This window comes from Eschrichtius robustus, chromosome 19 (genome assembly GCF_028021215.1).
Source record: "Eschrichtius robustus isolate mEscRob2 chromosome 19, mEscRob2.pri, whole genome shotgun sequence".
NCBI classification, from domain to species: domain Eukaryota; kingdom Metazoa; phylum Chordata; class Mammalia; order Artiodactyla; family Eschrichtiidae; genus Eschrichtius; species Eschrichtius robustus.
In genome coordinates, this window is record NC_090842.1 from 14,078,922 (window position 1) to 14,102,431 (window position 23,510).

The 23,510-nt window shown below is 58.5% G+C and overlaps 2 protein-coding genes across 5 annotated transcripts in view; one reads left to right on the plus strand and one right to left on the minus strand.

The window, feature by feature from the left end:
• Window positions 1–907, plus strand: part of IL34 (interleukin 34) — a 69,893-nt gene extending 68,986 nt beyond the window's left edge. For all 3 annotated transcript variants that reach the window (XM_068529001.1, XM_068529002.1, XM_068529003.1), the window contains one exon: window positions 226–907. In XM_068529001.1, coding sequence (XP_068385102.1) covers window positions 226–398 — 173 coding nt within the window. In that variant the 3' untranslated portion in view covers window positions 399–907. The remainder of the gene's footprint in view (window positions 1–225) is intronic.
• A 1,817-nt stretch (window positions 908–2,724) lies between these two features.
• Window positions 2,725–22,776, minus strand: MTSS2 (MTSS I-BAR domain containing 2). 2 transcript variants are annotated; one of them, XM_068527301.1, is made up of 14 exons: window positions 22,620–22,776; window positions 17,707–17,768; window positions 17,545–17,618; window positions 16,604–16,688; window positions 16,416–16,507; window positions 16,257–16,331; window positions 14,785–14,942; window positions 14,467–14,574; window positions 13,418–13,515; window positions 11,673–11,895; window positions 5,774–5,848; window positions 5,266–5,442; window positions 4,915–5,080; window positions 2,725–4,831 (listed from the first exon to the last, which is right to left on the minus strand). In XM_068527301.1, the coding sequence occupies exons 1-14, from the start codon at window positions 22,686–22,688 to the stop codon at window positions 4,050–4,052; spliced, it is 2,244 nt and encodes a 747-aa protein (XP_068383402.1). In that variant the 5' UTR covers window positions 22,689–22,776; the 3' UTR covers window positions 2,725–4,049. The 2 variants fall into 2 exon arrangements, with proteins under 2 accessions (XP_068383402.1, XP_068383403.1); XM_068527302.1 differs by having other exon boundaries at window positions 11,673–11,799; window positions 22,620–22,775.
• Window positions 22,777–23,510: the final 734 nt, after the last annotated feature.

The following is a 23,510-nucleotide window of genomic DNA, read 5'->3' on the forward strand; positions in this document are numbered from 1 at the left end:
CTCTGAGGGGCTGGGGGCGGGACACTGGGTATCTGAGCCCAGGTCACTGAGCAGAGCTGGGACCCTCCTCGGCATGCCCTCTGCTTCCCAGGGCTACAGGCTGTTTCTGGAAGCTGAGCTGGGCCCTGGGTACAGGGAGGACAATGTGGCTTGGTCTGGGGATGAGGTGGGTGTTGACCACTCCTGCAGTCTTATTTGTGTCTGCGTGTGGTGTGTCGCTTGCAGGTAAACAAAGCTCTGTCCTGAACTGGCAGGACTGTGAGGTGCCAAGGCCTCAGCCTCACAGCCCGGAGCCCTCGTCACAGTGTGTGGCCGCCCAGCTGTACCCCCTGCGCCAGCAGCCCCCCGCCTCCCTGCCCCACTCCCCGGCATCCACGGCTGGAGCCCCGGCTCAGTGAAGCTGCTGAGGGCACAGGGCGAAGGCCTCCTGCCCTGAGTGGCCTGCATGGTAACTGGGTGGGGCAGCTGGAGGAGCTCCTGCAGGAGATGGACTGGGCCTGAGGCTTCTCTGGGTGGTGGTGGGGAGCTCCTCTTGAGAGAGGAGACCCTAGAGGGGTATTTCTCCTTTGAGGGGGACTCAGTGCCTGAGAAGGGTTCAGCTTCCCGCCTTCCATACCTCCCATGGTCTCACCTGGCGCGGTAGGCGCTGGGGGGCACCTGAAGGTCAATGAAGACAGAGCCTACGGCCCCTCCTGGCACTGCCCGGGCTGCCCCCTTCCCTGAGGGCAGGGCTGACCGTCTGTCTCCTAAGCCCAAAGAGGTGAGAGCTGTACCAGGTGGGCATGGTGGGGGGGGACATGACTCAGCAAGGCCAGGGAGAGGGCAGCAAAGCTGGGGAGAGGGCGTAGCCAAATGCCACATCTTGCCACAGTTCCCTTTATTTTTTCTATTAAACACCTGCTTTGTTTTGGTTTGTTTTGGTTTGCTTTGCATCTGCAAGGGTGAACCTGGAGAAGGCCCACCTGGAGAAGGCCGCTTTCCCCTCCTGCCAGGTGCAGGAGGCAGGAGGAGGGGGTGGGCTGGTCTGGCCCTGGGGCCTTGGTCTGAGGATTCAGTTTTGGAATGGTCAGGGCCTTAGCCAGGGCCCTGGAATGGTAGATATTTGCGGGACGGAGTTCCTTCCAGCCCTGCCCCAGCCCCTGAAGCCTTAGCCAGCCTGACTGCCGGGGGGGGGGGGGGGGGGGGGGGGGGGGGGGGAGCGGGGGGGGGGGCTTATGTCACACAGTGCGTCCTGGCCACTGCCCTCTCCCCCTCCATCTGGCAGCCCCAAGACCGCCCCCAGCAGGGACAGAGCTGAGGCATTCAAAGGCACAGGTTCTGGCATGAGACCTGGTGACTCCTGCACGCCCCCCACCCCCCCATCACGGAGCCCCGCCCCCAGCGGGGATCTGGGATGGGCAAGGGCTGGGGTGCTGCCCGGTGAGCAGCGGTGGAGGAAGCCAGGCGGAGGCAGGGGTGTTAATTACAGTACAACTTTATTAATACTGGAATCTTCACAGTGCATTTGTTACTTGTAGCAGTGACTATTTAAATCAAGGAGAGGGTGGGTTGCAGGGGGGTGGGGGGGGGGAAGGAGAGGATCATTTATCCAAAAACGGACAGAAAGAAAAGAAACAAAATGGTTCAGATGGGATGGGGGCGGTGAGGGGGTGGTGGAGGGAAGAAAAAGTGAGTAGGAACCAGGAGGGGGGGCCTGGGGTGGGGAAATAAATTAAAAAAAGGAACAAGTTAACAACAGCACCAGAAAAGTTACTTCAGTCAAAAGACACTTTTTGAAAAGAATATTTCTCTGTACAAAAAGAAAAATGAAACAAACGTAAAGAAGTCCCCCAAACCAAAGTTTGTGATGCGGGATGGCTGGCTCGGATCCCAAAGGGGTGGGCCTACAAGGTGGTCACTAAATGGACGAGAGGCGATCAAGGGGATGGAGGAGTTATGTACAGCCCTGGGGGTGGCTTGGAGGGGAAGGGCGCCACTGGAGTATGGGTTGGGGTGGGGGGTGGGGCAGCTGTGCCACACCCACCCCCTCCCTGGGTCTCCGAAGCCATCCCCCTCCCCAGGGGCAAGCTCTTCCTCATGGGGACTCAGCTACCCCGCACCCCACTGCCCCTTACCCTGCTCACATCACATAACCTGCATCTTAAATCAGCCCACCTGGGCAAACCCTGTGGTGAGGGGCAGTGTAAGCCCCGCCCCAAGCCTTCAAATACAGGCCACCTGCTCTGCCGGCTCCTTCCTCGCCCGGCCCTCCTCCAGGTGTGGTGCGCTCAGCAAGTCTCCTTTCTCCGACCTAGCGACTTACAGGTACCGTTCTCCACCCGCTTTCGGGGACCCCGCGTGGCTCCATCCACTCAGGGGCATCCTTGGTTCCCCACACCTGCCTGGCTGCTGTGCCTAGACCGCCGTTTCTGGCACAAGAACTACCAGGAGCCCGGGCTCCATCCAGACCAGGAAAAGCCAGCTCTCCTGACCCCGGGAGGGGCCCCTGCCCTGTGACCGTGACCCTGCCGCCCTGGCCGCCCTCAGCTGCCTTGCGGGGCTGCAGGAAGTCCTCCGCTCGCCCTTGGCACACGTGCTTTTACCTGCTTGGAGCTGGCACGCAACATGGTGCGGGGGCACTTGCCACCTCGCTCCCCGCTGCCTGGACCATCCTGGGAGGGCGTCTCCTCTGACAACAGAGTCAAAGCTAATCTCCCCTGACTGCCCCCCCACCCCCACCCCCACCCCTTGGTCCGCAGCAGGCCGGCAGGAGGCCCAGCCCCCAGCCCTTTCCAACCTCACTGCGGCTTTGCTCCAGACCAGACGCTGGAGAGGAGTTGCTCTCTGGCCTCTGGAGCCCTTAGGCCCTCCTCCTGCCACAGGCCCAACGGCCAGTGTGGGCACCCCCGTCCCTCAGGCACTCTTGGACACACCCTGTACTGTCTACCCTGTCCCCACAAGCAGTCCTTGTCCGGTCAGCTCATTTTATTATGTGTTCATAAAAGAAACCCCTCCTGTCCCCCCTGCCCCCGCCCCCAGCTCCAGCCCCCATCTCCAGAGGTGGCTGAAACCGTCACCAGGGTCCACAGGGTCGGTCGCCATGTGCCCGGATGGCGACGGCATCTGAAAGCAGCTCCTGGGGGACTGGCCAGGTGACCCCTAGCCTCTGGACTTCTTCCCCACTGCCCAGCCCCGCCCTGCCTCCAACCCCAGCCGCCCCTGGGAGGAGGAGATGCTGCTTCAGGGTCCCCAGGCTCCTCCAAGCAGGTCCCCTGCATGTCTTCCCCAAGAGGCTTGACTTGGGCCCGGACCCCCTTCCCCGACGATGACGACGACGACGGCAGCGGCAGCGACGGCGGCGGCGGCTGGGCTCCCAGCTGCAACCTCCCCACCAACCCCCCAACAGCCAGCCATCCCGTAGAGCTTTCTCAGCAAACCAGATACCTTAGCCGGTTGGGCCCCTGGCCCTTGCACAGCTGCTCTCTGTCGGCCCTGCTCCCCTACGGAGAGGAGCCTGGAGAGGCAGAGAGATGAGACAACGGAGGAGGGAGGCGGAGGGAGCTCAGTCAGGGTGGGATGGGCTAGCATTCCGGAAGAGCCCAAGGCCACCGTCCCTGGGGAGATGGCGAGAAGCCGGGCTAGGCTAGCTAAGCGGTGGCACTGCGGGGCCCAGCCAGGCTGGTGGGACGGGGAGAGGCTGGCCCGGCCCCGCTGCTGTGGGCGGGGAGCGTGGCTCTGGGGCTCACCCACACCAGGAAAAGGCAGGGCCCGAAAGGAGGAAGAGGAGGGGCAGAGTTTGCAAGCAAAGGTTGAAACAGGCTCCAAATCCAAGTTCCAGGCCCGCAGGCTCCATCCTGGCGAGGTTTGTTAAGTCATTTCCTGTTTAAACCTTGAAATCCAAGATGGGTGTCTCTTTCCAATAAAGTGGCTTTGCCTCGTATGACTTTAAAAAAAAAAAAAAAAAAAAACAAAAGCTTGCCTGGCTCCGCTTGCTCCTGACTGTGCCTTTGCTCTGAGTGGCCGCTGCCCACCGACCAGGCCACCTGCCTTGCCCGGGCCAGAGGGTGGGATCACAAGATGCGGGGCGCCGACCTGTCATTGGTGACGGTCCTGCGGAGCCGCACCCCGCGCCGGATGGCCACCAGCATGTCTTCAGCCGGGGGGTCGCTGGTGGCAGCGGGGGGTGGGGTGGGAGTCTCCTCCACGGGGGTGGCCGACAGGGCAGTGGGGAAGGGGAACTGGCCCTCACCCAGGGCATGGGCGCCGGCCACCAGCTCCCCGAGCTTCTCCACCAGGCTGTGCCGGTTGGCGGCCAGCTGCTGCTGCTGCGCCTCGTCGTCCTCGGCCGCCAGCCCGGCCCCCGGCCCCGGGTAGCTGGCGGCCTCGGGGGACGGGCTGCCCCAGGCTGTGTTGGGCAGGCTGAGCCTCTTCGGGGAGGCCCTGGCCAGGTCCGGGGCCAGGGGCGAGGCGGCCTCGTCGGTGTAGAAGACGCACTCCTCGCTGCCTGCCCGCGTGGGCCCCACGTAGCCGGGGGAGTCGGGCACCGTGGGCGTCTTCACGGGGACGATGGGCGGCCGGATGGGGATGGGGCCGGCGCTGGAGAGGGTGCGGCGCACGGCGGGCTTGGTGGAGGGCGTGCGGCGGATGGTGGCCACGCCAGGGGGTGCGCCCGAGGTGGTGGGCAGCCCGGCGGTGGGCAGCCCCGCAGTGGAGGCCGGGCGCTTGGTCTGGATCAGGCGGCGGTAGTTCTGGGCGATGTTGCTGTTGCGAGGGATGGTGGACGACTTGTCGAACTCGGGTGGGCCCTCCCCGTCTGCGTCCCCGTTCACTGAGTAGCAGTCGTAGTCGGAGCCTGGGGGGCACGGGATGCGGTGGGCCTGGGGCCCTGGGGGCCTGGGAAGGCCCAGCCGCCCGCCCCCGGCCCCTGGGGCCTACCTTGGGAGGGGATGGTGTCCTCGGAGCAGGAGGGCGTGGTGGTCTGCGTGCTGTAGCCGCTCGAGTACTGCAGGGAGTCCCGGCTGCTCTTCTGGTGCTCCAGGCTCAGGCCGCGGGTCAGCACCATGGCCAGGTCACTGGCCGCGGGCGACACCTCCTCACCGTGCTGGGGGTGGTAAGACTGCAGGCTGAAGCCTTGCTCCCCGCTTCCCCCATCAGCCCGGACCTCAGGCAGCCCCCAACAGGCTGAGCGGTCTCAGCTGGCCCTGCGACCACTTGCCTGGCCTCCTGGAGCTGACCTAGGAGTGAAGGTGGGGCCCTGGTTGGGCTGCCCAGGGAGTTGCCGCTTACCTTGGCTGCGATGGTGGCAGGGGACATGCGGGGTCGCAGGGCCTCCTCTCCACTGGGGCCCAGGGTGCCCCCGCTAGCCGGGCCTGCTTCTGTGTCTCGGAGGAGCTCCACTCGGTCCTTCCTCCGCTGCAGGGTGGTGCCTGAGGGCTGCTCGTGGGGGCCGGCCTTGGCCCAGTCCTGCAGGGCATGGCAGGCAGGTCAGGAGGACCCTTGGTCCTGCTGCTCATGGCCAAGGGGGCCCTCACTGTTGTTGAGGTTCAGGGTTTCCAGACCCACATGGGGCCTCAGGCTCACAACCATGGCCAAGGACAGAGCACGGAGGGTGCTGTGACACCCCAGTCCTGCCAGGCCCAGGGGCAGGGCCCAGAAGGGAAAGATGTGAGCGTGTGGGGAGTGGCTGCAGGTGGTGCCCAGGAGGCCTGTCTCGCGGGGAGCAAGTGCTTCGTGCACGCCCCCCCGGTTGAACCTGGGCCCTCCCTGTGTCCCGCTGCGGGTGGGAAGCACTGACCGTGGTAGGGGAGCTGCACTCGCTGACGGACTGGCAGGTTTCCGAGGCCTCGGAGGACGCTGAGCTGGAGGACTTCTGCCACGCAGAGGCGAGCAGGCAGGCGGATGGGCGGGGAGGCAGGACGAGAGGAGAGAACAGATCTGGTCACAGCGCTGGCATGCAGCGGGGCCTGCTGACTCAGCAATCCCCACCCCACGCCCTCCAGGGCCACGGCCACGGCCACGGCCGTGAGCGTATGCAGTGGAAGCCAGCACCCAGAGTGCACGCCATGGGCAATGACCTGCCCCCCAGCCCAGCCCGATAACCACACACTTTGAGGATTAACAAGAGGACTGGCTGCTGATGGCCTGGATGTGGTGGGCAGGGAAAGAGCGATACTAAGGATGGCAGCGGGGTGCTGGCTTGAACTGCCGGGTTGATGTGCCACTGTTTTCTCAGAAGGGCAAGCCTGGGGGAGGAATGGAGTCCAGAGTTCCATCCTATACATGTTAAGCTGAGCTGCCTGTTAGGTATCTATGCCCAGATGCAATGCAGGCAATTGTATTTACAGTCTGGAGTTCAGGGAGAAGTCAGGTTTGGAACCACAAATCCAGCAGCCGTCGGACAGAATAAGGTCACCAGGCAGTCAGGATGAGGGTGGTTAGAGAAAAGGTTCAAGGATGTCAGGCCGACATTCAGTGCTTTGGAAGAAGAGGATGGCCCAGCGAAGAAGAGTGACAGGAGCTGCTGGTGGTGTGGAGGAAGACCACGAGCAGGTGATGTCACAGAATCAGGGGAAGAACCTGACGTGCAAAGGAGGGAGGGTCAGTTGTGCTCGGCTGCTGGGGGTCCGTGCAGATGAGGCGGAGGGGTGTCTGTGCAGACCTCCAGAACTGTTTCACAGAATGGTGGGGCAGAAGCCCACTGAGGACAGGACCGAGGGTGCCCAGGAGGCTCCTGCTGTGGACAGTGGCAGGAACTAGGTGCCCCGGGAGGCCCCCCAACTCAAAACAACAAAGAGGGACTTCCCCGGTGATCCAGTGGTTAAGTCTCCGTGCTCCCAATGCAGGGGGCCTGGGTTCAATCCCTGGTCAGGGAACTAGATCCCACATGCATGCCGCAACTAAGACCCGGCGCAGCCAAATAAATAAATACATAAATAACAAAAGAACAACAACAACAAGGAATGAAGAAAAAAGAAGCAAGGGCAGAAACAGGACCATGAGGGTCCCCAGGGCAGAGGCTGGCTTCAGCACTGTCGTTGAGAGACTGGGCAAGTGGCAAGGTGGAGAGCTCACCCTGTTGATGACCCAAATTAAACCTGGAAGGGAACTAATCAGTAGCACCTCTCCAGATCCTGTACCAGCCAAGTAAGATTCTCTAAATCATCCTGGTTTAGACTCCCAGATCTTTTTAATAGTTTATGATGAGCTAAGATGACTAAAATAAAAGGAACTAAACTCTATAGGTAAGGATTCGGAGGAAATAGTAAACACATTTAGAATTTTACCAATATAATGTTAAGACAAAAATAAAAAATAAAAGGAAAAACGTATTTGGAAAACTCAACAGAAAAATTCAACACCCGTTCATGGAAAACAAAACACTTAGACTAGCAATAGAAAGGAACTTCCTTAATCTGATAAAGAGTCATCTACAAAAATATCAATACTTTTCTTTCTGAGGTTGGAAAAAGATAAGGATGCCCACTATTACCATTTCTATTTAGCACTGGAAGTTCTAGCAGTGCAATAAAGCATGAAAAAGAAGTAAAAAGCAAAAGGATTGGAAAAGAAGAAAATGGTTGTTTGTAAAAGACATGACTGTGTATGTATTATAGAATATTCAAAAGAACTAATATGGGTTTTTAGCGAGGTTACTGGATACAAGATCAACATAGAAAAAAAATCAAATTTCTAAATATCAGCAGCTAAAAAACAAGTAAAAGACTCTGAAAAAGCCAAAATAATTTAAAATAGCATCAATAAACATCAAATACCCAGGGCAAAAAATCCAGTAGATGTGCAAGATCCTCACATGAAAACTGCAAAATATTATTGAGAGAAGGTAAAGCCATAATAAATGGAGAGACATATGTAATCCCAGTCAGAATCCCAGGGGTTGTTTTTGGGGTTTTTTTTGGAGTTTTTTAGTGGAAACTGACAAGCTGATATTAAAATTTATAAGGAAATGCAAAGGGCCAAAAATAGACAAGGTAATATTGAAGAATATCAAAGCTGGAGGACTTTTATTACCAGATATCAAGATTTTTTATAAAGCTATTAATAATTAAGATGGTGTGGTACTGGTGCAAGAACAGACAAATCAACCAGTGGAATAGAATACAAACTCCAGAAACAGCTATGCATTCACAGACACCTGTTTTATGACAAAGGTAACACACTACAGTGCAGTGGAGGAAAAGATGGTATTTTCAAAAAATTGTCAATTAGATATTCATATGGAAAAAATGACCTCTACCTCACCACACACACACACACACACACACACACACACACACACACACACACACAATCAATTCCAGATGAGCTGCAGACCTAAATGAAGAAAAGGTAAAACAAAAAGGCTTTTTTTGGAGGAAAACATCTTTGTGACCTTGGAGTACACAAAAATACCTCAAACAGGACAGAAAAAGCAATAACAATTGAAAAAAAATGGATAAATTGGACACACATTAAAATTAAGAACTTTAGGTCATTAAAAGACCCCATTAAGGGAGTAAAACAGCAACCCACAGAATCAGAGAAGATTATCAGATGAAAAGACTTGTATCCACAATATATAAGAAGTTCTACAAATCAACAAGAAAAAGACAGACAACCTAGGAGAGAAAAACAAGCAAAAGATCTGAATAGGTCCTTCACAAAAAGAGGATATCCAAATGGCCTTTAAAAGTATGAAAAGGTGTTCAACCTCATTAGTCATCAGGGAAATACAAATTAAAAACACAGGGCACTATGATATAACACCTATCAGAATGGCTCAAATGAAAAGGATACCAAGGTCTGGTGAGGAGGTGGAATGGCAGTAAACCACTGCTGTGCTCTTCCTGCCCATTTAATTACAGGAAGACATCAGAGACACTCAAGATGAGGGATATTCTACAAAATACATGACCAGTATTCAAAAGTCATTTAAGAGGGACTGAGGAGCCATTATAGACTGGAGAAGCCTAAAGAGACACAATAATAAAATGCAAGGTAGGGTCCTGTGTTGGATCCTGGACTCCTGGACCAGGAAAAGGACGTTAGTGAGAAAGCTGGCAAAATGTGAAAAGAGTCTGTTGACTATTTAACAGTATTGTGCCTGTGTTAATTTCCTGGTTTTGAAAATTGTTTGGTAGTTACATGAGATGTTAACATCCAGGGAGACTGTGGGGACGGTGGGTGGGAACTCTGCACTCTTTTTACAGATTTTCTACAAGGCTAAAATTATTTCAAAATTTAAAAAAACCAAACCCTTAATGGATTAAGTTAAATAGCTATAAAATAGAGAAAAAGTACATTGGAAGATGGACCTGAAGAAATTATCCAGAGAAACAAAGAGATGGGAAATATGAGAATGAAGAAACACACAAATGAAAGTAAGAATAAAGAGATAATGGTTGACGGGCTTCCCTGGTGGCGCAGTAGTTAAGAACCTGCCTGCCAATGCAGGGGACATGGGTTTGAGCCCTGGTCCAGGAAGATCCCACATGCCGCGGAGCAACTAAGCCCGTGTGCCAGAACTGCTGAGCCTACGCTCTAGAGCCCGCAAGCCACAACTACAGAAGCCTGCACGTCTAGAGCCCGTGCTCTGCCACAAGAGAAGCCATTGCAATGAGAAGCCCACACACCACAATGAAGAGTAGCCCCCACTCGCCGCAACTAGAGAAAGCCCGCACGCAGCAACAAAGACCCAACTCAGACAAAAATAAATAAATAAATTTATAAAAAAAAAAGAGATAATGGTTGCAAATTCCTAGAGCAAATGAAAAACATGAATACAGAGATAGACAGAGAAACACAAACACACCAAGTGAGGTTAAACAAAAACAAATCCACAATTAGATACATTGTAGAAAAACTAAAGTGGCCAGAGAGAGAAGTCAGATCATTCACAAAGGCACAACAGTGACTGACAGCAGACATTACAACCAGCCACAGAAGCCAGAACACAGGGGGAATATATCTTCAAAATGTGGAAACAGAGTAACTGTCACCCCAGAATTGCATCCCTGGCAAAACTAAATTTCAAGAAAGAGGAAAAATATAAAGCATGTTTACAGATAAACAAAAACAGAGTTTACTACTACAGACACATTCTAAAAGAACTTCTAAAGGACGTATTTTACTTCAGAAAGAAGGAAAGTGACCTTAGAAGGAAGATGGGATACAAGGAAAAAATGAACAAAAAAAGTGTAAACACATATGGGTAAATCTAAACAGATACTGTATGTATAAAATAATGATAAAATTAAGAAAAAAAATGTCAATCATGGGGACGATTAAAGAGATATATATAGCTTATAAGGGGAGGGAGTGGGTGACTGAAGTTAAAATATACGTTAAGGTCCTTGAATTATTCAGGAGGTGGGGCTGTGACTTAGCTACGGATGCATGGTAAAATTTCAAGGTAACCTGTAAAAGAAATGAAATAAGAAGTATAACTTAAAATCCAGTAGAAGGAAAATAATGGGGAAAGGAAAAAACAAAAAGCAAGAGAAGAGACAAAAGCAGCACAGAAAAAGCAGAATGAATAGAAAGAAAAAAGTAAGACAGAAGTCTAAATATGCCAGTAATCATAATAAATATGAATGGACTAAAAATGTCAATTAAGAGATTGTCAGATTGGATAAGAAAAGAAAATCTAGGCATATGCTGTTTATAAGAGACTCATCTAAAACATAAGGACATAGTGAGCTTAAAAGCTAAGAGACAGAAAATGATACCATAAATATTGAGCAAAATAAAGCTGAAGGAGCTGTAGTTAATATCAAAACAGACTTTAAGCTAGAAAACATATAAGTAACAGAAGATCAACTACATCACGTTAGGAGATTCAATTCACTAAGAAGAGTTAACATTTTAAAGTTGTATGCACCTAATAGTCTCAAAATATATAAAGCAAACGGATAGAACTATATGGGAGAAATGAACAATTCCAGCTTTTCAATTACTGATAGGTAAAGCAGACAGGAGTGAATGGGGAATGAGGTAGGGGTGGTCAGTGTGGACAAGTCTTTTGAGAAGTTTTGCTGTGAAGGAGAGACTAGGTGGCTGGAGGAGAACATGGAGGAAGGGAGGGCTTTTAAGATGGATGATACTAGAGCGTGTGTTTGTGTACTGACAGAAATGAGCCAGCAGAGGAGGGGAGACTGGCAATGCAGTGGGGACATCCTTGGGCAAGAGAGCAGGAAAAGAGAGAATGCTGAGCTCAAATGGAGGCACTCGCCATGATGGGGAAGGACAGCACCCTGGCCATGTGGCCTGACCTCCCTCTGTCTTCTGCTGTAGTTCCTCTGTTTCCATCTCACTGAGGCTGCAGGATCTGAGCCTACATCTGAAGAGATTCTTGGGCCAGTCTCTGTGTTCAGAATGAGCTGGCCAAAGTGTGGAGAAGGGGGAGGATGTCTGCAGATCCTGGGGCTCCTGGGGGTGCCTGCTAGGGCCAGCCACTCCATCACAGCCAGGCTATGCAGGGGGAGGGTCACAAGGCGCCAGAGCTGGTAAGCTGCTCCAAGACCTTCCAACTCTCCTTAGCCTTGAGGCAGTGAGTTCAGGTTGGTCCTCAATGTGGTGGCCCTGGGGACCTCCAGGGCTAGTCTCAACAGCTACAGGTGGCCCCTGACGTGGATAGCCTGAGGCTGGCATGAGGCCACTGCACCCCACCCCGGGTGGTTCGGCAGATGCCCCCTCACCTGGCTGGTGATGTCTGAAGGCATGGGCGAGGGGGGCTTGGAGTAGGTGGCATCCTGGGAGATGAAGCCAGAGTCGTGGGAGGAGACGCTGGAGAGGCGGGCGCTGGTGGTGGCTGGCTGTGCCAGGCTGCGGTAGCGACAGGTGGAACCGGGTGAGTATGTTTGGGCACCCCCAGGCCACGGGGCTCCGCCACCCTTGGCACTGCTACTGCTGCTGGGGGCGCTGGGGGAGTGAAGGGGGTCGCACAGCAGCCAGACAGGGAGACACAGGGGTGTGTGTGGAAGGGCGACAGACGAGGGCCGGGGAGAGAGGTGAGGGGCAAAGGAAGGAAAAGACAATGTCAGACTACAAGGTCCTGAGACCAAAGTGCCACAGAGGAGCTGGGTTCCAGGACTGTGGGACAGGGTGGGGCCTGGGCAGGGGACCACACTGAAGAGCTGGCCCAGCGCCTGCCCTGGAGCACCCCAGTGCTACCTCCTACTCTGCCAGCAAGAACAGTAGACCTTAGGTTAAAACAAGGAGGAAACGGAGTCACCCAGCATCAAAGAGTTTCCCAGTTAGGCTACAACCAGACATAAGTCTGATCATGACTGTCTTCTCAAAGCCTGATATTTGCCATCAAATCCTAATTGAACGTCTAGTGCGTGGTGACGGTCTGTGTGGGTCTTGGACTCACCATTGCCCTCATCCTTTCCACCCACTGAAGGGTGTCCAGACCTCTGTAGTTCATATCCTCTATGCAACCATTTCATCCCTGGGCAACGTTCCTGGCAATGAAGGTTGCCTTCCTCCTGAGCATGACCGGGAAGGTCCCCAGCCTCCACCCTTGGTCACGGGTGTCCCCTGCAATCAACCCTCCCCTCCTGTGCCAGTCACCCACCCGGGGTCTGAAGAGCTGCCAGTTGACGTGGACCCTCCTCTCCCTGCAGGAGCAGCTGACTGCTGTGCCTGGCTTACCGCCCATGCCCCGGTTGCCCAGCCAAGGTGGATCTGGGGAAAGGGTGCCTGGCACAGAGGGCTCTCCCCGCCAGTAACTCGCGCTATGCTCACTGCCCTCCCGCCGAGGAGCCTTGAATCTTAAATAGCTCTCCAAATCCCACCCAGGAAGTGCTCCTGATCCTGAGCCTGACCGGTGATTGAGCAAGACCTTTGGCCTCTCCCTGGCTCTGCAAGACCTCGGGGCCCAGCTTAGGCTGAGGTTCGGGCCTGTGGCAGCTGCCCAGGCACCAGCTCTCAGGAACCAGCCAGGCTGCAGTGTCCATAAGGTAATAAGCCTGTAGCCTCAGCACATGTTCCCCAAAGCCTCCACAGCCCTCCCCATCTTAGATTCTTACTATTGCCCCAGCACTGTGTTGAGCCTGGCAGAGTCTAGTGGTTAAATGCCGGGATTCTGTACCTCAGCTTCCCCTTCTGTGAGATGGAGACAACACCATACCTGATACGGTGGTGTTAGGATTCAATGAAGAAAATGCATAAAGCATTTAGCACGGCACCTGCTGCATACTTATTGCTCCGTAAACGAAGCTGCTGCCCCTCCGCCCGCCCCCAACACACGCCTGCACTAGCGGCAGTCTTGCGACGAGAGTAGAGTTTCCCCTATGCTTGCAGATTCCTTGACGACCTAGGAGTTGTGTGAATTCTGGAGCCCTGAAGCTATTTTTGATGCAGTTTTGGTGGGACCTTCCCGATTCCTTGCTGCAGTACCCCTGCCCCTCCCTGCACCCCCCTTCAGCCCCCCACTGACCTGCACATACTGGACTTCCGGGAGCTGGAGCTGCTGGGCGATGAGGGTGGGGTCTGGTAGGACCAGCTGTAGTCTGAGCCCTTCAAGTCTTTGATCACCTGGATGGGGACATGGATGGGGTCACTGGAAGCAGCCCTGCCCTGCAGAAAGCCTCATCATTTTCCTGGGCCTCCCTTCCAAGGGCTAGTAGGGCCAGAGGCCCCCTGCTGTCTTCCCAATTGAGAACCGGGCCCCAAAGGCGATCCCTGGGAGTCTGAAGCCCCCTGCCCCCCAGCCTTTTCCTAACACAAGCTCCTCACTCAGGGGCAGGAAGCAGGGCTGCCAGAGGGCTGCGGGGGATGCCTGGGGAGATTCTGCCCGCTCTGCTTCTCAGGGAAGCTGCGCAGGCCAGGACATGGGAGAACCTGGTGCTCCTGAGGACTCACTGTCGCTGGCAGAGGAGCCAGGCCAGAGTGACCATGAAGGGCCCCACGGGGTTCAAATCCTGGCTCTGCTCTCTGCTCTGCTCTCGGGCAACTTCCTGGGTCTCTCCTGGGTTTCTCCTGTGAAATGCAGCCAATCATTCCTATTTTAAAGGGCCACTGGGGTGAATGAATGAGGTGACCCATGGGAAGTGCTCCGCGTGGGCTGGGCACACAGTAAGCGCCTAGTGAGAGCAACGCCACGGCGCTGTCAGGTAGGGCTGACCCTAGTGCAATGGGAGCACAGTGGTGAGGTGAAGTGCGCAGGGCGGCACGTGGGGGCAGGAGCGTCTGGGTCTAGGGGAGCTGACGCGTCTGGGTGTGGATGGCAGGTGGGCATCATCAAGTCTTGCTTGCTCAGGGGGATCCTGCGGATCTGGGACTTCCACCCGTCTGCTCTCGATGTAAGGCCCCCATTGGGTCCTGGGCACACCACCCCTCACCTGGGCAGATGCTCCTAGATCCCCACAGAAGGTGGTCCTCTGTGTCCAGCTGCTTCCCCCAAATGCTGTCCCCTTTTCTCCTCTATCATCCCCAACCAAGGGCAAGCCCTCCCCTCCCCTGTCCTGTCCCCAGGGCTGGCCGCACCTGCTCGCTGGCGGGGGGCAGCTTGTGTGGCTCCGCGGTCAGCACCACCAGGTCATCAATGATGCCCTGCAGGTGGGTGATCTCTCCCAGCATGGTCAGCTCGCCGTTCTGATGGAGCAGTGAGTCAGCCTCTCGGCCCCGCCCCTGCCCACGCACCCTGGAGGAGCAGGCCACACCGGGTCTCCCCTCCCTCACCCCTTCCCACCAACCAACGCTGCTCGGGCTGACGGAGGCTCCCAAATCATGGTTCTTGGGAACCCCTCAACCAGCCCAATGGTGGAGACACTCAGAACGCCTCTCTGTGCCCGAGGAACCCACCACCACAGGCTGCAGGAAGGTGATGAAGGTGCAGAAGCGGCCACGCTCCTCAATCAGGGCCCGGCGCACCGCCTGCTTCTCCGTCTCCTCCAGCAGCAGGTACATGTCGTTCACGTCCTGCAGGGCACTGTCCAGCTGGGGCTGCAGGTCTCCTTTCCCTGGAGGGGTTGGGAGGAGATACCACGCTGGGGATGCCAGCCCGGCCCGCTGCATCCACAGCTCAGACCCCGTGGTGGTGTCCCTGGCTGTGGGGCTGGGCACTGCCGTGGGGGCCAGGGGACTGGGTAGGGCAGTCGGGACGCTGGGGCTTGTGGAAGGGCTGGTCCCCAGAGCAGACAGAGAGGACAGACAAACAAACACACAGGAAAGACGCCAAAGCTGCGAAGCCACCCAGGTCCTGGGGTGAGCAGAGCCCTGGGCAGCCGCAGGGCCGCCCTTGGAGCAGCTGTGCTCAGGAGAGCTCAGTGGCAACCTCCACAAGAGATGAGACTTCCACCCCCCAGGATACCCTCACTGCCCGTGGGATGGTGGCCTCTCACGTCCCAGGGCACAGGGAGGAGGAAGGGAAGTAGGACCAAGTAGAGCATGGGGGCGCAGCTGTAGGCCAGGCCACGAGGGGGTGTAGGGGCCAAGAGGGCTAGAGGCTGGGCCCAGGGGACAGGGAACGGGGTGCCTCCGTGTGGGTCCCCACTCAGCTCAGGGAATGATGCACAAGGACACCAACAGCGACACCAAGAAGCGGCGAGAGAGACAGGGAGAGGCGAGAAGATGATGTAAAGGAGACAGCGAGACAGGAAGTGGGGAGGCAAGAGGTAAGGACTCTGGGAGGGCCTGGCGGGGGCGGGGCAGCCAGGGCCTGTGTCCCCACCCTGCCCGGTCCAACCCCTCTTGGCCTGGCAGACTGACCCAGCAGTGGCCCCGGACTCATCCCTGGCCAGGGGCCCCAGGGGCCCCAAGGGGACTGTGCCCCAGGCCCCTCCCTCGCTGGACCGACCGCCTTCCTCGCTCTTCCTTGGCCTGGAGAGGCTCCTTCCAATGGCCCTGAGCTGGGGGAGACAGACAAATGCGACAAGGACGACAAGGACGGGAGGAGCAGCTGGAGGAATGGACATCTGACTTACCAAGTAGCTCTACAGGAAGGATTGGGACGAGGAGAGGAGAGGAGAGATAGAGAAAGAAAGAATGTGTGAAAGACAGCCGGATGGACAGAGCCACTCCTGGGGCTGGGGGGGTGGGGTATGGGGGTGCCTGGGCCTGTTGGGCCTCCTGCTGCCTCCCTAGGAGGGGAGGTCCTGGGTCGGGTCTGGGGTGCAAGGTGCTCCCTCTGCCCCACCCAACAGGTTGGAGGGTCCAGTGTGCGGGACAGGGCCCCTCAGGCCAGGATGATGCCCTGGGGCGCCCCACAGGGCGGCAGGGGATACAGAGCGGGGCCCCCTGGGGCTGTGCCTCTGTGGGCCAGCTCTGGGCTCTACCTTTGCGTGCTTTCTTCTGCAGCTTCAGTGTGTCTGAAGATTTCTTCTTGATCTCATGCCTGGCTCGTTTGTACTCTGTGCAAGGGATGAGAAAGGAGCCCTGTGACGCGGGTTTCCGCCCAGTGGGGGGCGGGAAGCACGGCCCAGCCCCAGACCCACCTTTTGCGTGGTCCTTGTCCAGCTGGTTGGCCGACTTCTTCCAGTCCTCGATGCGCTCCTGCAGTGGGTTGATGAGGCTCTCCAGGAGCGCACTGTGGGCGGGGGCAAGAGGGTCAGGGCCACCATGGAGGTCTCCCCGTGACACTCCCCGTGACACCCCCCGCTCCCCGACCGCAGTGCCCACTCACTTGGTGAACTGCCGCAGCTTGGTCTCGATGCTGCGGTGGCGCATGCACATGCGCGTGAGCGCCGAGCCGATATCCCGCGTGGCCCCTGGCAAGGCAAGCGCGCAGCGTGTGAACGGGCCCGCCGGGGCTTCTGCAGTCCCGGCCTCGGGCCACGAGGGGGCGCACCGGCCCGCGAAGGCCGAGCCGGCACCCCGCGCCCCGCCCCCCAGCTTTCCGCAATCCTGCCGGCCCCAGCAGGCGACTTGATCTCTTTTCAGTATTTACCAAGACCGTCCTCCGTACGGGACCAAGGTCCTGCCCATCCTGGCTATGCCAGCCTCCTGCAGCTGCGGCTGCTCTGCTGGTCGGGCCAGGAGCTGCCCTTCACCCCAGCTAGGAGAGGCTGGCACCAAAGACCATCCAAAGATCCAACCAAAATCCCCTCCTGCCCTACCGGGAACCCCCTCCAGGTGTGCCCAGATGCAGGTGTGAGAGTGCCAGCACGCGCCCACTGCCTTGGTTCTCACCACCCGAAGGAGCAGGGGACCCAGGTCCCTGCTACTCGGACCAGAATGCAGAGGAGATGCCAAGGCCAACAGGGAATGTTCACCTGCCCTCTGTGCTCTCAGAAGAGCAGAAGGGGGTGGAAAAGAAGAAGCCACAGTCAAACTCACCATAGGGAAGCATGAACAACTGTGGCTGAGGGGTCAAACCAGCCACCCAGAAGCGAGAAGGGAACCCCCCTTTGTAACATCCTGTCATCTTTCGCCCACTCCTGCTTGCATGCCTCTAATGACGAGAGGCTCACTCTCTCCACAAAAAGCCCATTCCACTAGGGAGCAGAACTCAAGGTCCCGACTCTGGGCCTGGTGTCCCCTTCCCGGTTCATATTCCACTCAGCCCTTCCAGCTTCCAAGCCCAACCTGGGGCATCCCCAACCTCCAGCCATGCCCCCTCCCTACCTCGGGTGTTGGTGGCCATGTCAGCCACTTTCTGGAAGGCATCCAGGAAGGCCACAGCAGCCAGCACAGTGGTCCTGGGGAGATGGACAGCGGGGTGGTCTGTGGGTGAGGTGTCTTTTCTACCCATTCCCTCCCCAGCTGGGGCACCCTCAGCAGCCTCACCTCAGCTGGGAATGCAGCTTTGTGGCCTTGGAGTTGAAGTCCTCCCAGATGGGGTAGGAGCTCTGCAGAGGAGATGGGAGAGGAAGGGAGACTCCATGAGGACTGCAGGGCTCTACCTGGGCTGGGCTCCCCACATGCCTGGGTCCAGACTCTGGGCAGTTTCTGAGACAGCAGCCCTGCCCCTGCGGAGAGGAAGGCTCTTGGGCTCTCTAGGGGGACAGGCGACCAAAGACAGAGACCTGGGGCATGAAGAAGGCCTGGCCCTGGGAACACGCACCTTTGCCCATTCTTCCCTTCCTGACAGTCAGGAACTCTGGCCCATTGTCTGCAATGGTGGCCCACATCCTCAACGGAGATGGAAACAGTGAATGGCAGGTCCTGTCTCCTCGGGGATGGGAGGGGCCTGGCAGGGGATCTGGGCTGAGCCACATGAGGGGCACTATGTTCCCCGGACACAGCCCAGGATGGTCCACATGGCATGGGGGCAGAGGCACAGTACACAGGGCTCAAGGCATGCCAGGTCTAAACTGGGGCCTCTGGGGCCCCCACCCTGTGCCCTGGAAGCAACTGCCAGCCCGGCCATCCATCCATCCCGGGCCAGCAGAAGTGGCTCCCAGGCCCGGGGAGGCTATGGCTGCTTCAGAGCCTGGCCAGCCTGCCTGGGACAGTCAGGCCCCAGGCTGAATGGGGCCTTGTGCGGCCAACAGAGCCACCTTTCTCCACCCCCGGCTCCCCTCCCCTCCTGGGGACACAGTGTGGCCTTTATCCCAGCCTGGCCCAAAGTTCTGAGTTGGGAGGGGGTTTCCCAGTAGGGAAGCCAGGCTCTTGGTGATCAAGTTGTCCAGTGAGATCAAGGGGTTTTTCTGGCTAATGCGCCCTCTCATGGCTGTTGGGTCCTGGCCCAATGGCCCTGTGGAAGACTTGATCCTTGAAGGGGAGCCTCAGGCCGGCAAAGCCCCTAGCCCCAAAGTGCTGCCGACCTTCCCTTCCATGTGGGATGGGACGCTGGGAGCTGGGGCTTTTCCAGTGGAAAGGGGGAAGGCAGAGACCCCAGTCCCCAGGGCCTCAGAGGGAGGCTTTGCCGGGCTGGAACCCCAGGGACAGGGCCAGCCTGCAGGGGTGGGGAGGACAGGGAAGCTTCTGGGAGCCTCAGAAACTCCCTCCCCTCCCAGCCCAGCCCAACCAGTGGCCAGGGAAAGCAAATATTTGAGAAGTTCACACAGGCTGGAGCGGGAAGGGGGAGGCTGTCCGTGGGCTGTCTCCGTGCGGCACGGCTCAGGGTAAAGGAGCCCGGGAGGCCGCCCCTGACAGTCCTGAGGGCCTGGCGCCCTCCCTCACCTCAACACCCTCAGCCCCAAGCCTTGCCAAGACCTCCAGGGAGGAGGGATGATGCTGTGGGTCCAGGGGGTCCAGAGGCACCGTCCTGGCCCCCAGAAAACCTAAGCACCCCCAGCAGCCTCTGGGAAGTCTCAGAGGGCAGCAGGCTGGGAGAAGCTGGGAAGACACAGGTCCCTACCCCATTAAAGTCCCTGGCTGGGGCCCACCCCGACGCTTCTGCCCAGCCAGAATCGCTCCATCCCAGACCCTCACAGCCTTGGCTTTCCCGGTGGAGAGGAGACAGGATGGGGCATGGGGGAGGCCAGGCCCGGTCCCTCCTCAGCAGATGGACAGGAGCACCTGGGTCTCTAAGGACCTGAGACTCCACCCCCCACTGGTAACTCATGAGGACCCCAGAGGTGAGGTTGAGGGGCCGAAGCAGCCAGGGCCCCAGGGTTGTCCTCGGTCTTCACCTGGACCTGTGCCCTCACAGAGGCCGCACCCTGGCTGTCAGGTTCTAGGACTCTGGGTTGTTACCACTAGTGACAGGGACTGCTACTGTTGATCAAGAGCGTGCGGTGGGCCAGGCACTGTGTGATCCCATGGAATCCTTACAATGACCCTGTGAAATGAATACTGTTGTCACCCCCATTCTACAGATGAGGAAACTGAGGCTCAGAGAGATTAACCGGCTTGCCCAAGGCCATCGAGTGCCAGGGTCAGGATCTGATCCCTTGTCTGACTGGTCACTACACGTCAGGGATTCCCCCCCCCCAACTTCCGGGATGCGGGGAGATGAATATCTGGGCATCAAGGGTGGGTAGGGGGCAGGAACTACATGGATGGGAGAGACGCCCAGCTCTGCCCCCAGAGCAGTGGGCTGCTCTGGAGGGGAGAGGTTACATGCTCACTAGAGGTGCTCAAGTGGATGGGATGAGACTGATATGGAGGCCGCTGGGCCCCAGGTCCCTGGCCCCCGGACACTGTCTCTGACCGGGCCCTGGGCTGTGCAGGGGAGTGACTCAGGCTGCAATCCCAGAGAGGGGGCTTTCTGGGTGGCCTTGGGCCAGGGTGTCCTCTCTGAGCCTGTCTGCTCACCTGTAAGGTCAGGATGGGAAGTGCACCGATGTCAGCGGGTCAGTATGGAGACTGCATGGAAAGCACTAGCACAGTGTCCGGCACACAGTAAATGCTAGGTTAATGCTGGCGGACAGAGCAGACACTTGACCCCTGCTTCTCTGCCAGGAGCCTCTCCCACCTGGCCAGGGCCTATGTGTCCTGACACTCCCCACTCTCGAGGGCAGGCAAAGATTATGACCCTGTTTTCTGGATGGGCCAGTGCTGCTGAAGGTGAGGCCTGGGGCTGAGGCAGAGCCCTGGGTGCCACACCCAGCCCTGTCATCTTGGGCAAGTCCCTGCCCTTCTCTGGGATTTGATGGGCATCTGAGCTAAATGAGGCACAGCAGGCAGGGAAAGCTCCCGAGGGCCCCCTCCCGATCCCTGAGCTACTGTCCTCCTCCAGGCCCCCCAGGCTCCAGGTGTAGGTCCTCCTCCCCCTACTCTGCCTCTCCCACGCCAGGGTCTGGGCCTCCAGGAGGGCCAGGGTGTGCTGTTGTGGGGCCTGTGGCCGTGCTTGCCCTGTGTAGAGGGGCCTCACAGGTAGGCTCAGTCTCCTCAACCTGGCCACGTTCCTCTACGGAAACCCTTGCTACTTCTGTGGCTCAGGCCACCGAAGGAAACAGCCAGAAGCTGTCCTCAAATCCAGATGATGATCGACTCCAGGTGGCCCGGTCCCCTGCTCTGTCCCTGGCCCAAACACATGCATGTGTCGTAGGTATATCGGGACTTGGCATCACCGCAGGTGAAACCTCTCCCAGTTTGCTTCCACATATCAGAAAATCCTGCCTCAATCACTTGTTACAATCTAGGCCATTTCTTTCTATCTCATCCCAAAGTTCCTTGCAAATTGCCTGGAGAGGGAGGGAGACAGGTCCTGCCCCTCTGCTCTGTGCAAAAGCTGCTGCTCTCTGCAGTGTTTGTGGAGAGGATGCCAGAAGGAGGGTTGTGGGAAGGTCCCCCCCTCTGCCAGCCCTGGGAATGGTTGGGGGAGGGTTGTCCTGGCTGCTTGGTCCCAGGAAGGAAACCCAGTGCCAGGGCTGTGATGTCCACAGGGCAGGAGGGGTTGCTGAGGGCAGAGAGAGGCCAGGACTTTTGGGGGCCGGTAGAAGAAGCTCGGAGTGGGGTTGCAGGGGACGGAGCTCTCAGGGGCGCACCCTATACGGGGGCAGGGAGTGGCACCTATGCATGCTGCTAACCCTGTAGTTCCCAGTGAGGGCGGCTCCAGTTCTCTTGGGGATGGGGGTGGGGGCGCAGAGATCTGGCAGCTGCCCCTGGGGCTGTTCCCCTGGCAGCACCAGGAGCCCCCGAAGGGCCTGCCCGTGTGGTGTGCACTGTGGTGTGTCCTCCCGGGCCTGCGACGTCACGGTAGGATTCTATGTTGTGTACTTGGGAGTGTGAGATAGGTTGTGAGGGCGGGGGTCTGACGAGTTCCCAGTTCTCTCCCCTGCTCTTCCCCTGCCCACAGGCCTGCCCCAGAGGGGAAGGGTAGAGAACGCTGCTTCCTGGCCCCCGTCCTGTCATCGGAGCTGCCCTTCCTCTCTGCCTAGTCAGCCTGGGCCGGCCCTGCCAAACCCTAGCCTCTTTGGGGGAGAGGATCCCCCTCACTCCCTAGACCACCAGTGAGGGGTGAGGTCAGGGAGTGTCCAGCAGTCTCCTTAATGACCTTGAGCCATTCCCAGGCCTCAGTTTCCCCACCTGGTGAGCCAGCAGTGGGCCAGGAATTGGTGGCCCGCTGCAGCCTGACCTTGGGCAATCATGGGGAGGGGGTTGGAGCTGACAGCCTGGAGCAAGAGTAGCCCTTCCCTGGGGTTGCTCCATCAACCCAACCTTCTCCCTCCTCTCCCAAGGTGGGAACAGAAGCCTTGGGATGCAGAACGCTCATCGTGGAGACCTTGGCGTCCTGGAGCTTGTTTTGAGGGACCCGGGCAGCGGGTGCGGAGGCCGAGGCCGGCAGGGAAGGAGTTAACGGTTCCCTGCTTTATTATTTCTCCCTGCTTTGGCGGTGGACAGCATTGTCTGGGCTCCCGGGCCGTCGTGGGCGGGGGAGTGGGGGGGATGGTGGTGGTAGGGGGCGGAGGCCGGAGAGACCCCGGGCCCGTTAAAGGGCCGTGGAGTCGCTCCCGGAGCCAAACCCCATTCATGGTTCGGGGGTCTGGGGCGCGGGGAGCCCGCGTGTGCGCAGGCTCGGGTCGGCTCCCCAAGGGGGCGCTGCGACCCGGGCGACCCGGGGCTTGGACCCCGGGCACCGCACGGACACCCCGACACACGAGCACCCACACCCCCAAGACGGGCACCCAGAGACACGGGGCGCACGGCAGTCGCAGGCCAGACGCGCTCAGACAAGGACAAACAGGACACGCGGCGCACGGACACAGCGGGGCACGGCTGCCCGTCGCCACGCGTCCCCAGAGGGGGCACGCACCCGCACAAGAACCCGCGCGCCCGCAGGGCGGCCAGCCCCCGCCGCGCCCCGTTACCTTCATGTCGTTGACGATGGCCTGGAAGAGCCCTCCCAGGGCGCCGCATTCCTTCTCCGCCGTCTCCATGCTCGGGCCGGGCGGCAGCGGCGGCGGCGGGGCGCAGGCTGGGCGCGGGGACCCGGGGCCGCGGCGGCTTTCGCTCCGAGGCCGGGTCGGGCCTGCAGCCTCCGGGCTGCGCTCAGCGGCCAGCCGCGCCGCGCTCGGGGATCGCGGGCCGCCGCGGGGCGGCGCGGGCCATGTCGCGGCGGGGCTGGCGGGCGGCGCTGGGGGCGCGGCGCGGGCAGTTGGCGGTGCAGCCTCGGCGCGGGGACTGGAGCGGCGTCCGTAACCCGAGCCGCCGAGGCTTGGACGTCACGTGGACGCGCGGGGGGAGGGCCGCGGGGAGGGGCAGGGCCGTGGCGGGAGGGGTCTGTGGGAAAGACCGGGCGAGCTCCGGCCCATTCACCAGGAATGGAGCCCGGGCTTTGAAATCCGAGCCCCGGCGCGGCCAAACTGGTCGGGCTAGAGGGCCCGGCAGGCGCAGGCGCCACCGCGGTTCGGGGGCGGCGCTGGGGCGGGGCTGCCCGACTTGCCCGCGGGAGTGGGACCAGTGGTTAGGTGCCCGCTCCGGGAAGGTGCCCAACACCACCACCACCCTCCAGCCTTTGGTCTCTGGCGCGCGCGCGCGCGCGCGCGCGCGTGTGTCGGGGGTGGGTGTTCCCGCGCTTTAGAAGAGGGGGGCAGGCTGGGGTCCTCGGGGCGCATCCCGTGGGACGGATACACCACACTCAGCAGGGGCGCACGGTGCCCTGGAGGCCGCCCGCCTTGGAACGTTTTATCCCAGGCACAAAAGGGTTTGGACCCTCCTCCAGAAGTTCTCTGGCTCCTTTTCCAAGCAGTGCCAGTGCT

Bases quoted from the DNA above. Each gene is read 5' to 3' on its own strand.
- MTSS2 (XM_068527301.1), bottom strand. From the start codon at position 22,688: ATGGAGACGGCGGAGAAGGAATGCGGCGCCCTGGGAGGGCTCTTCCAG. The intron at 16,332-16,415 runs GTGGGTCTGGGG...TCCCTTGCACAG, and splicing joins GGACAAGGACCACGCAAAAG to AGTACAAACGAGCCAGGCAT. The intron at 11,896-13,417 runs GTCAGTGGGGGG...TCACTCCCCCAG, and splicing joins CGGAAGTCCAGTATGTGCAG to CGCCCCCAGCAGCAGTAGCA.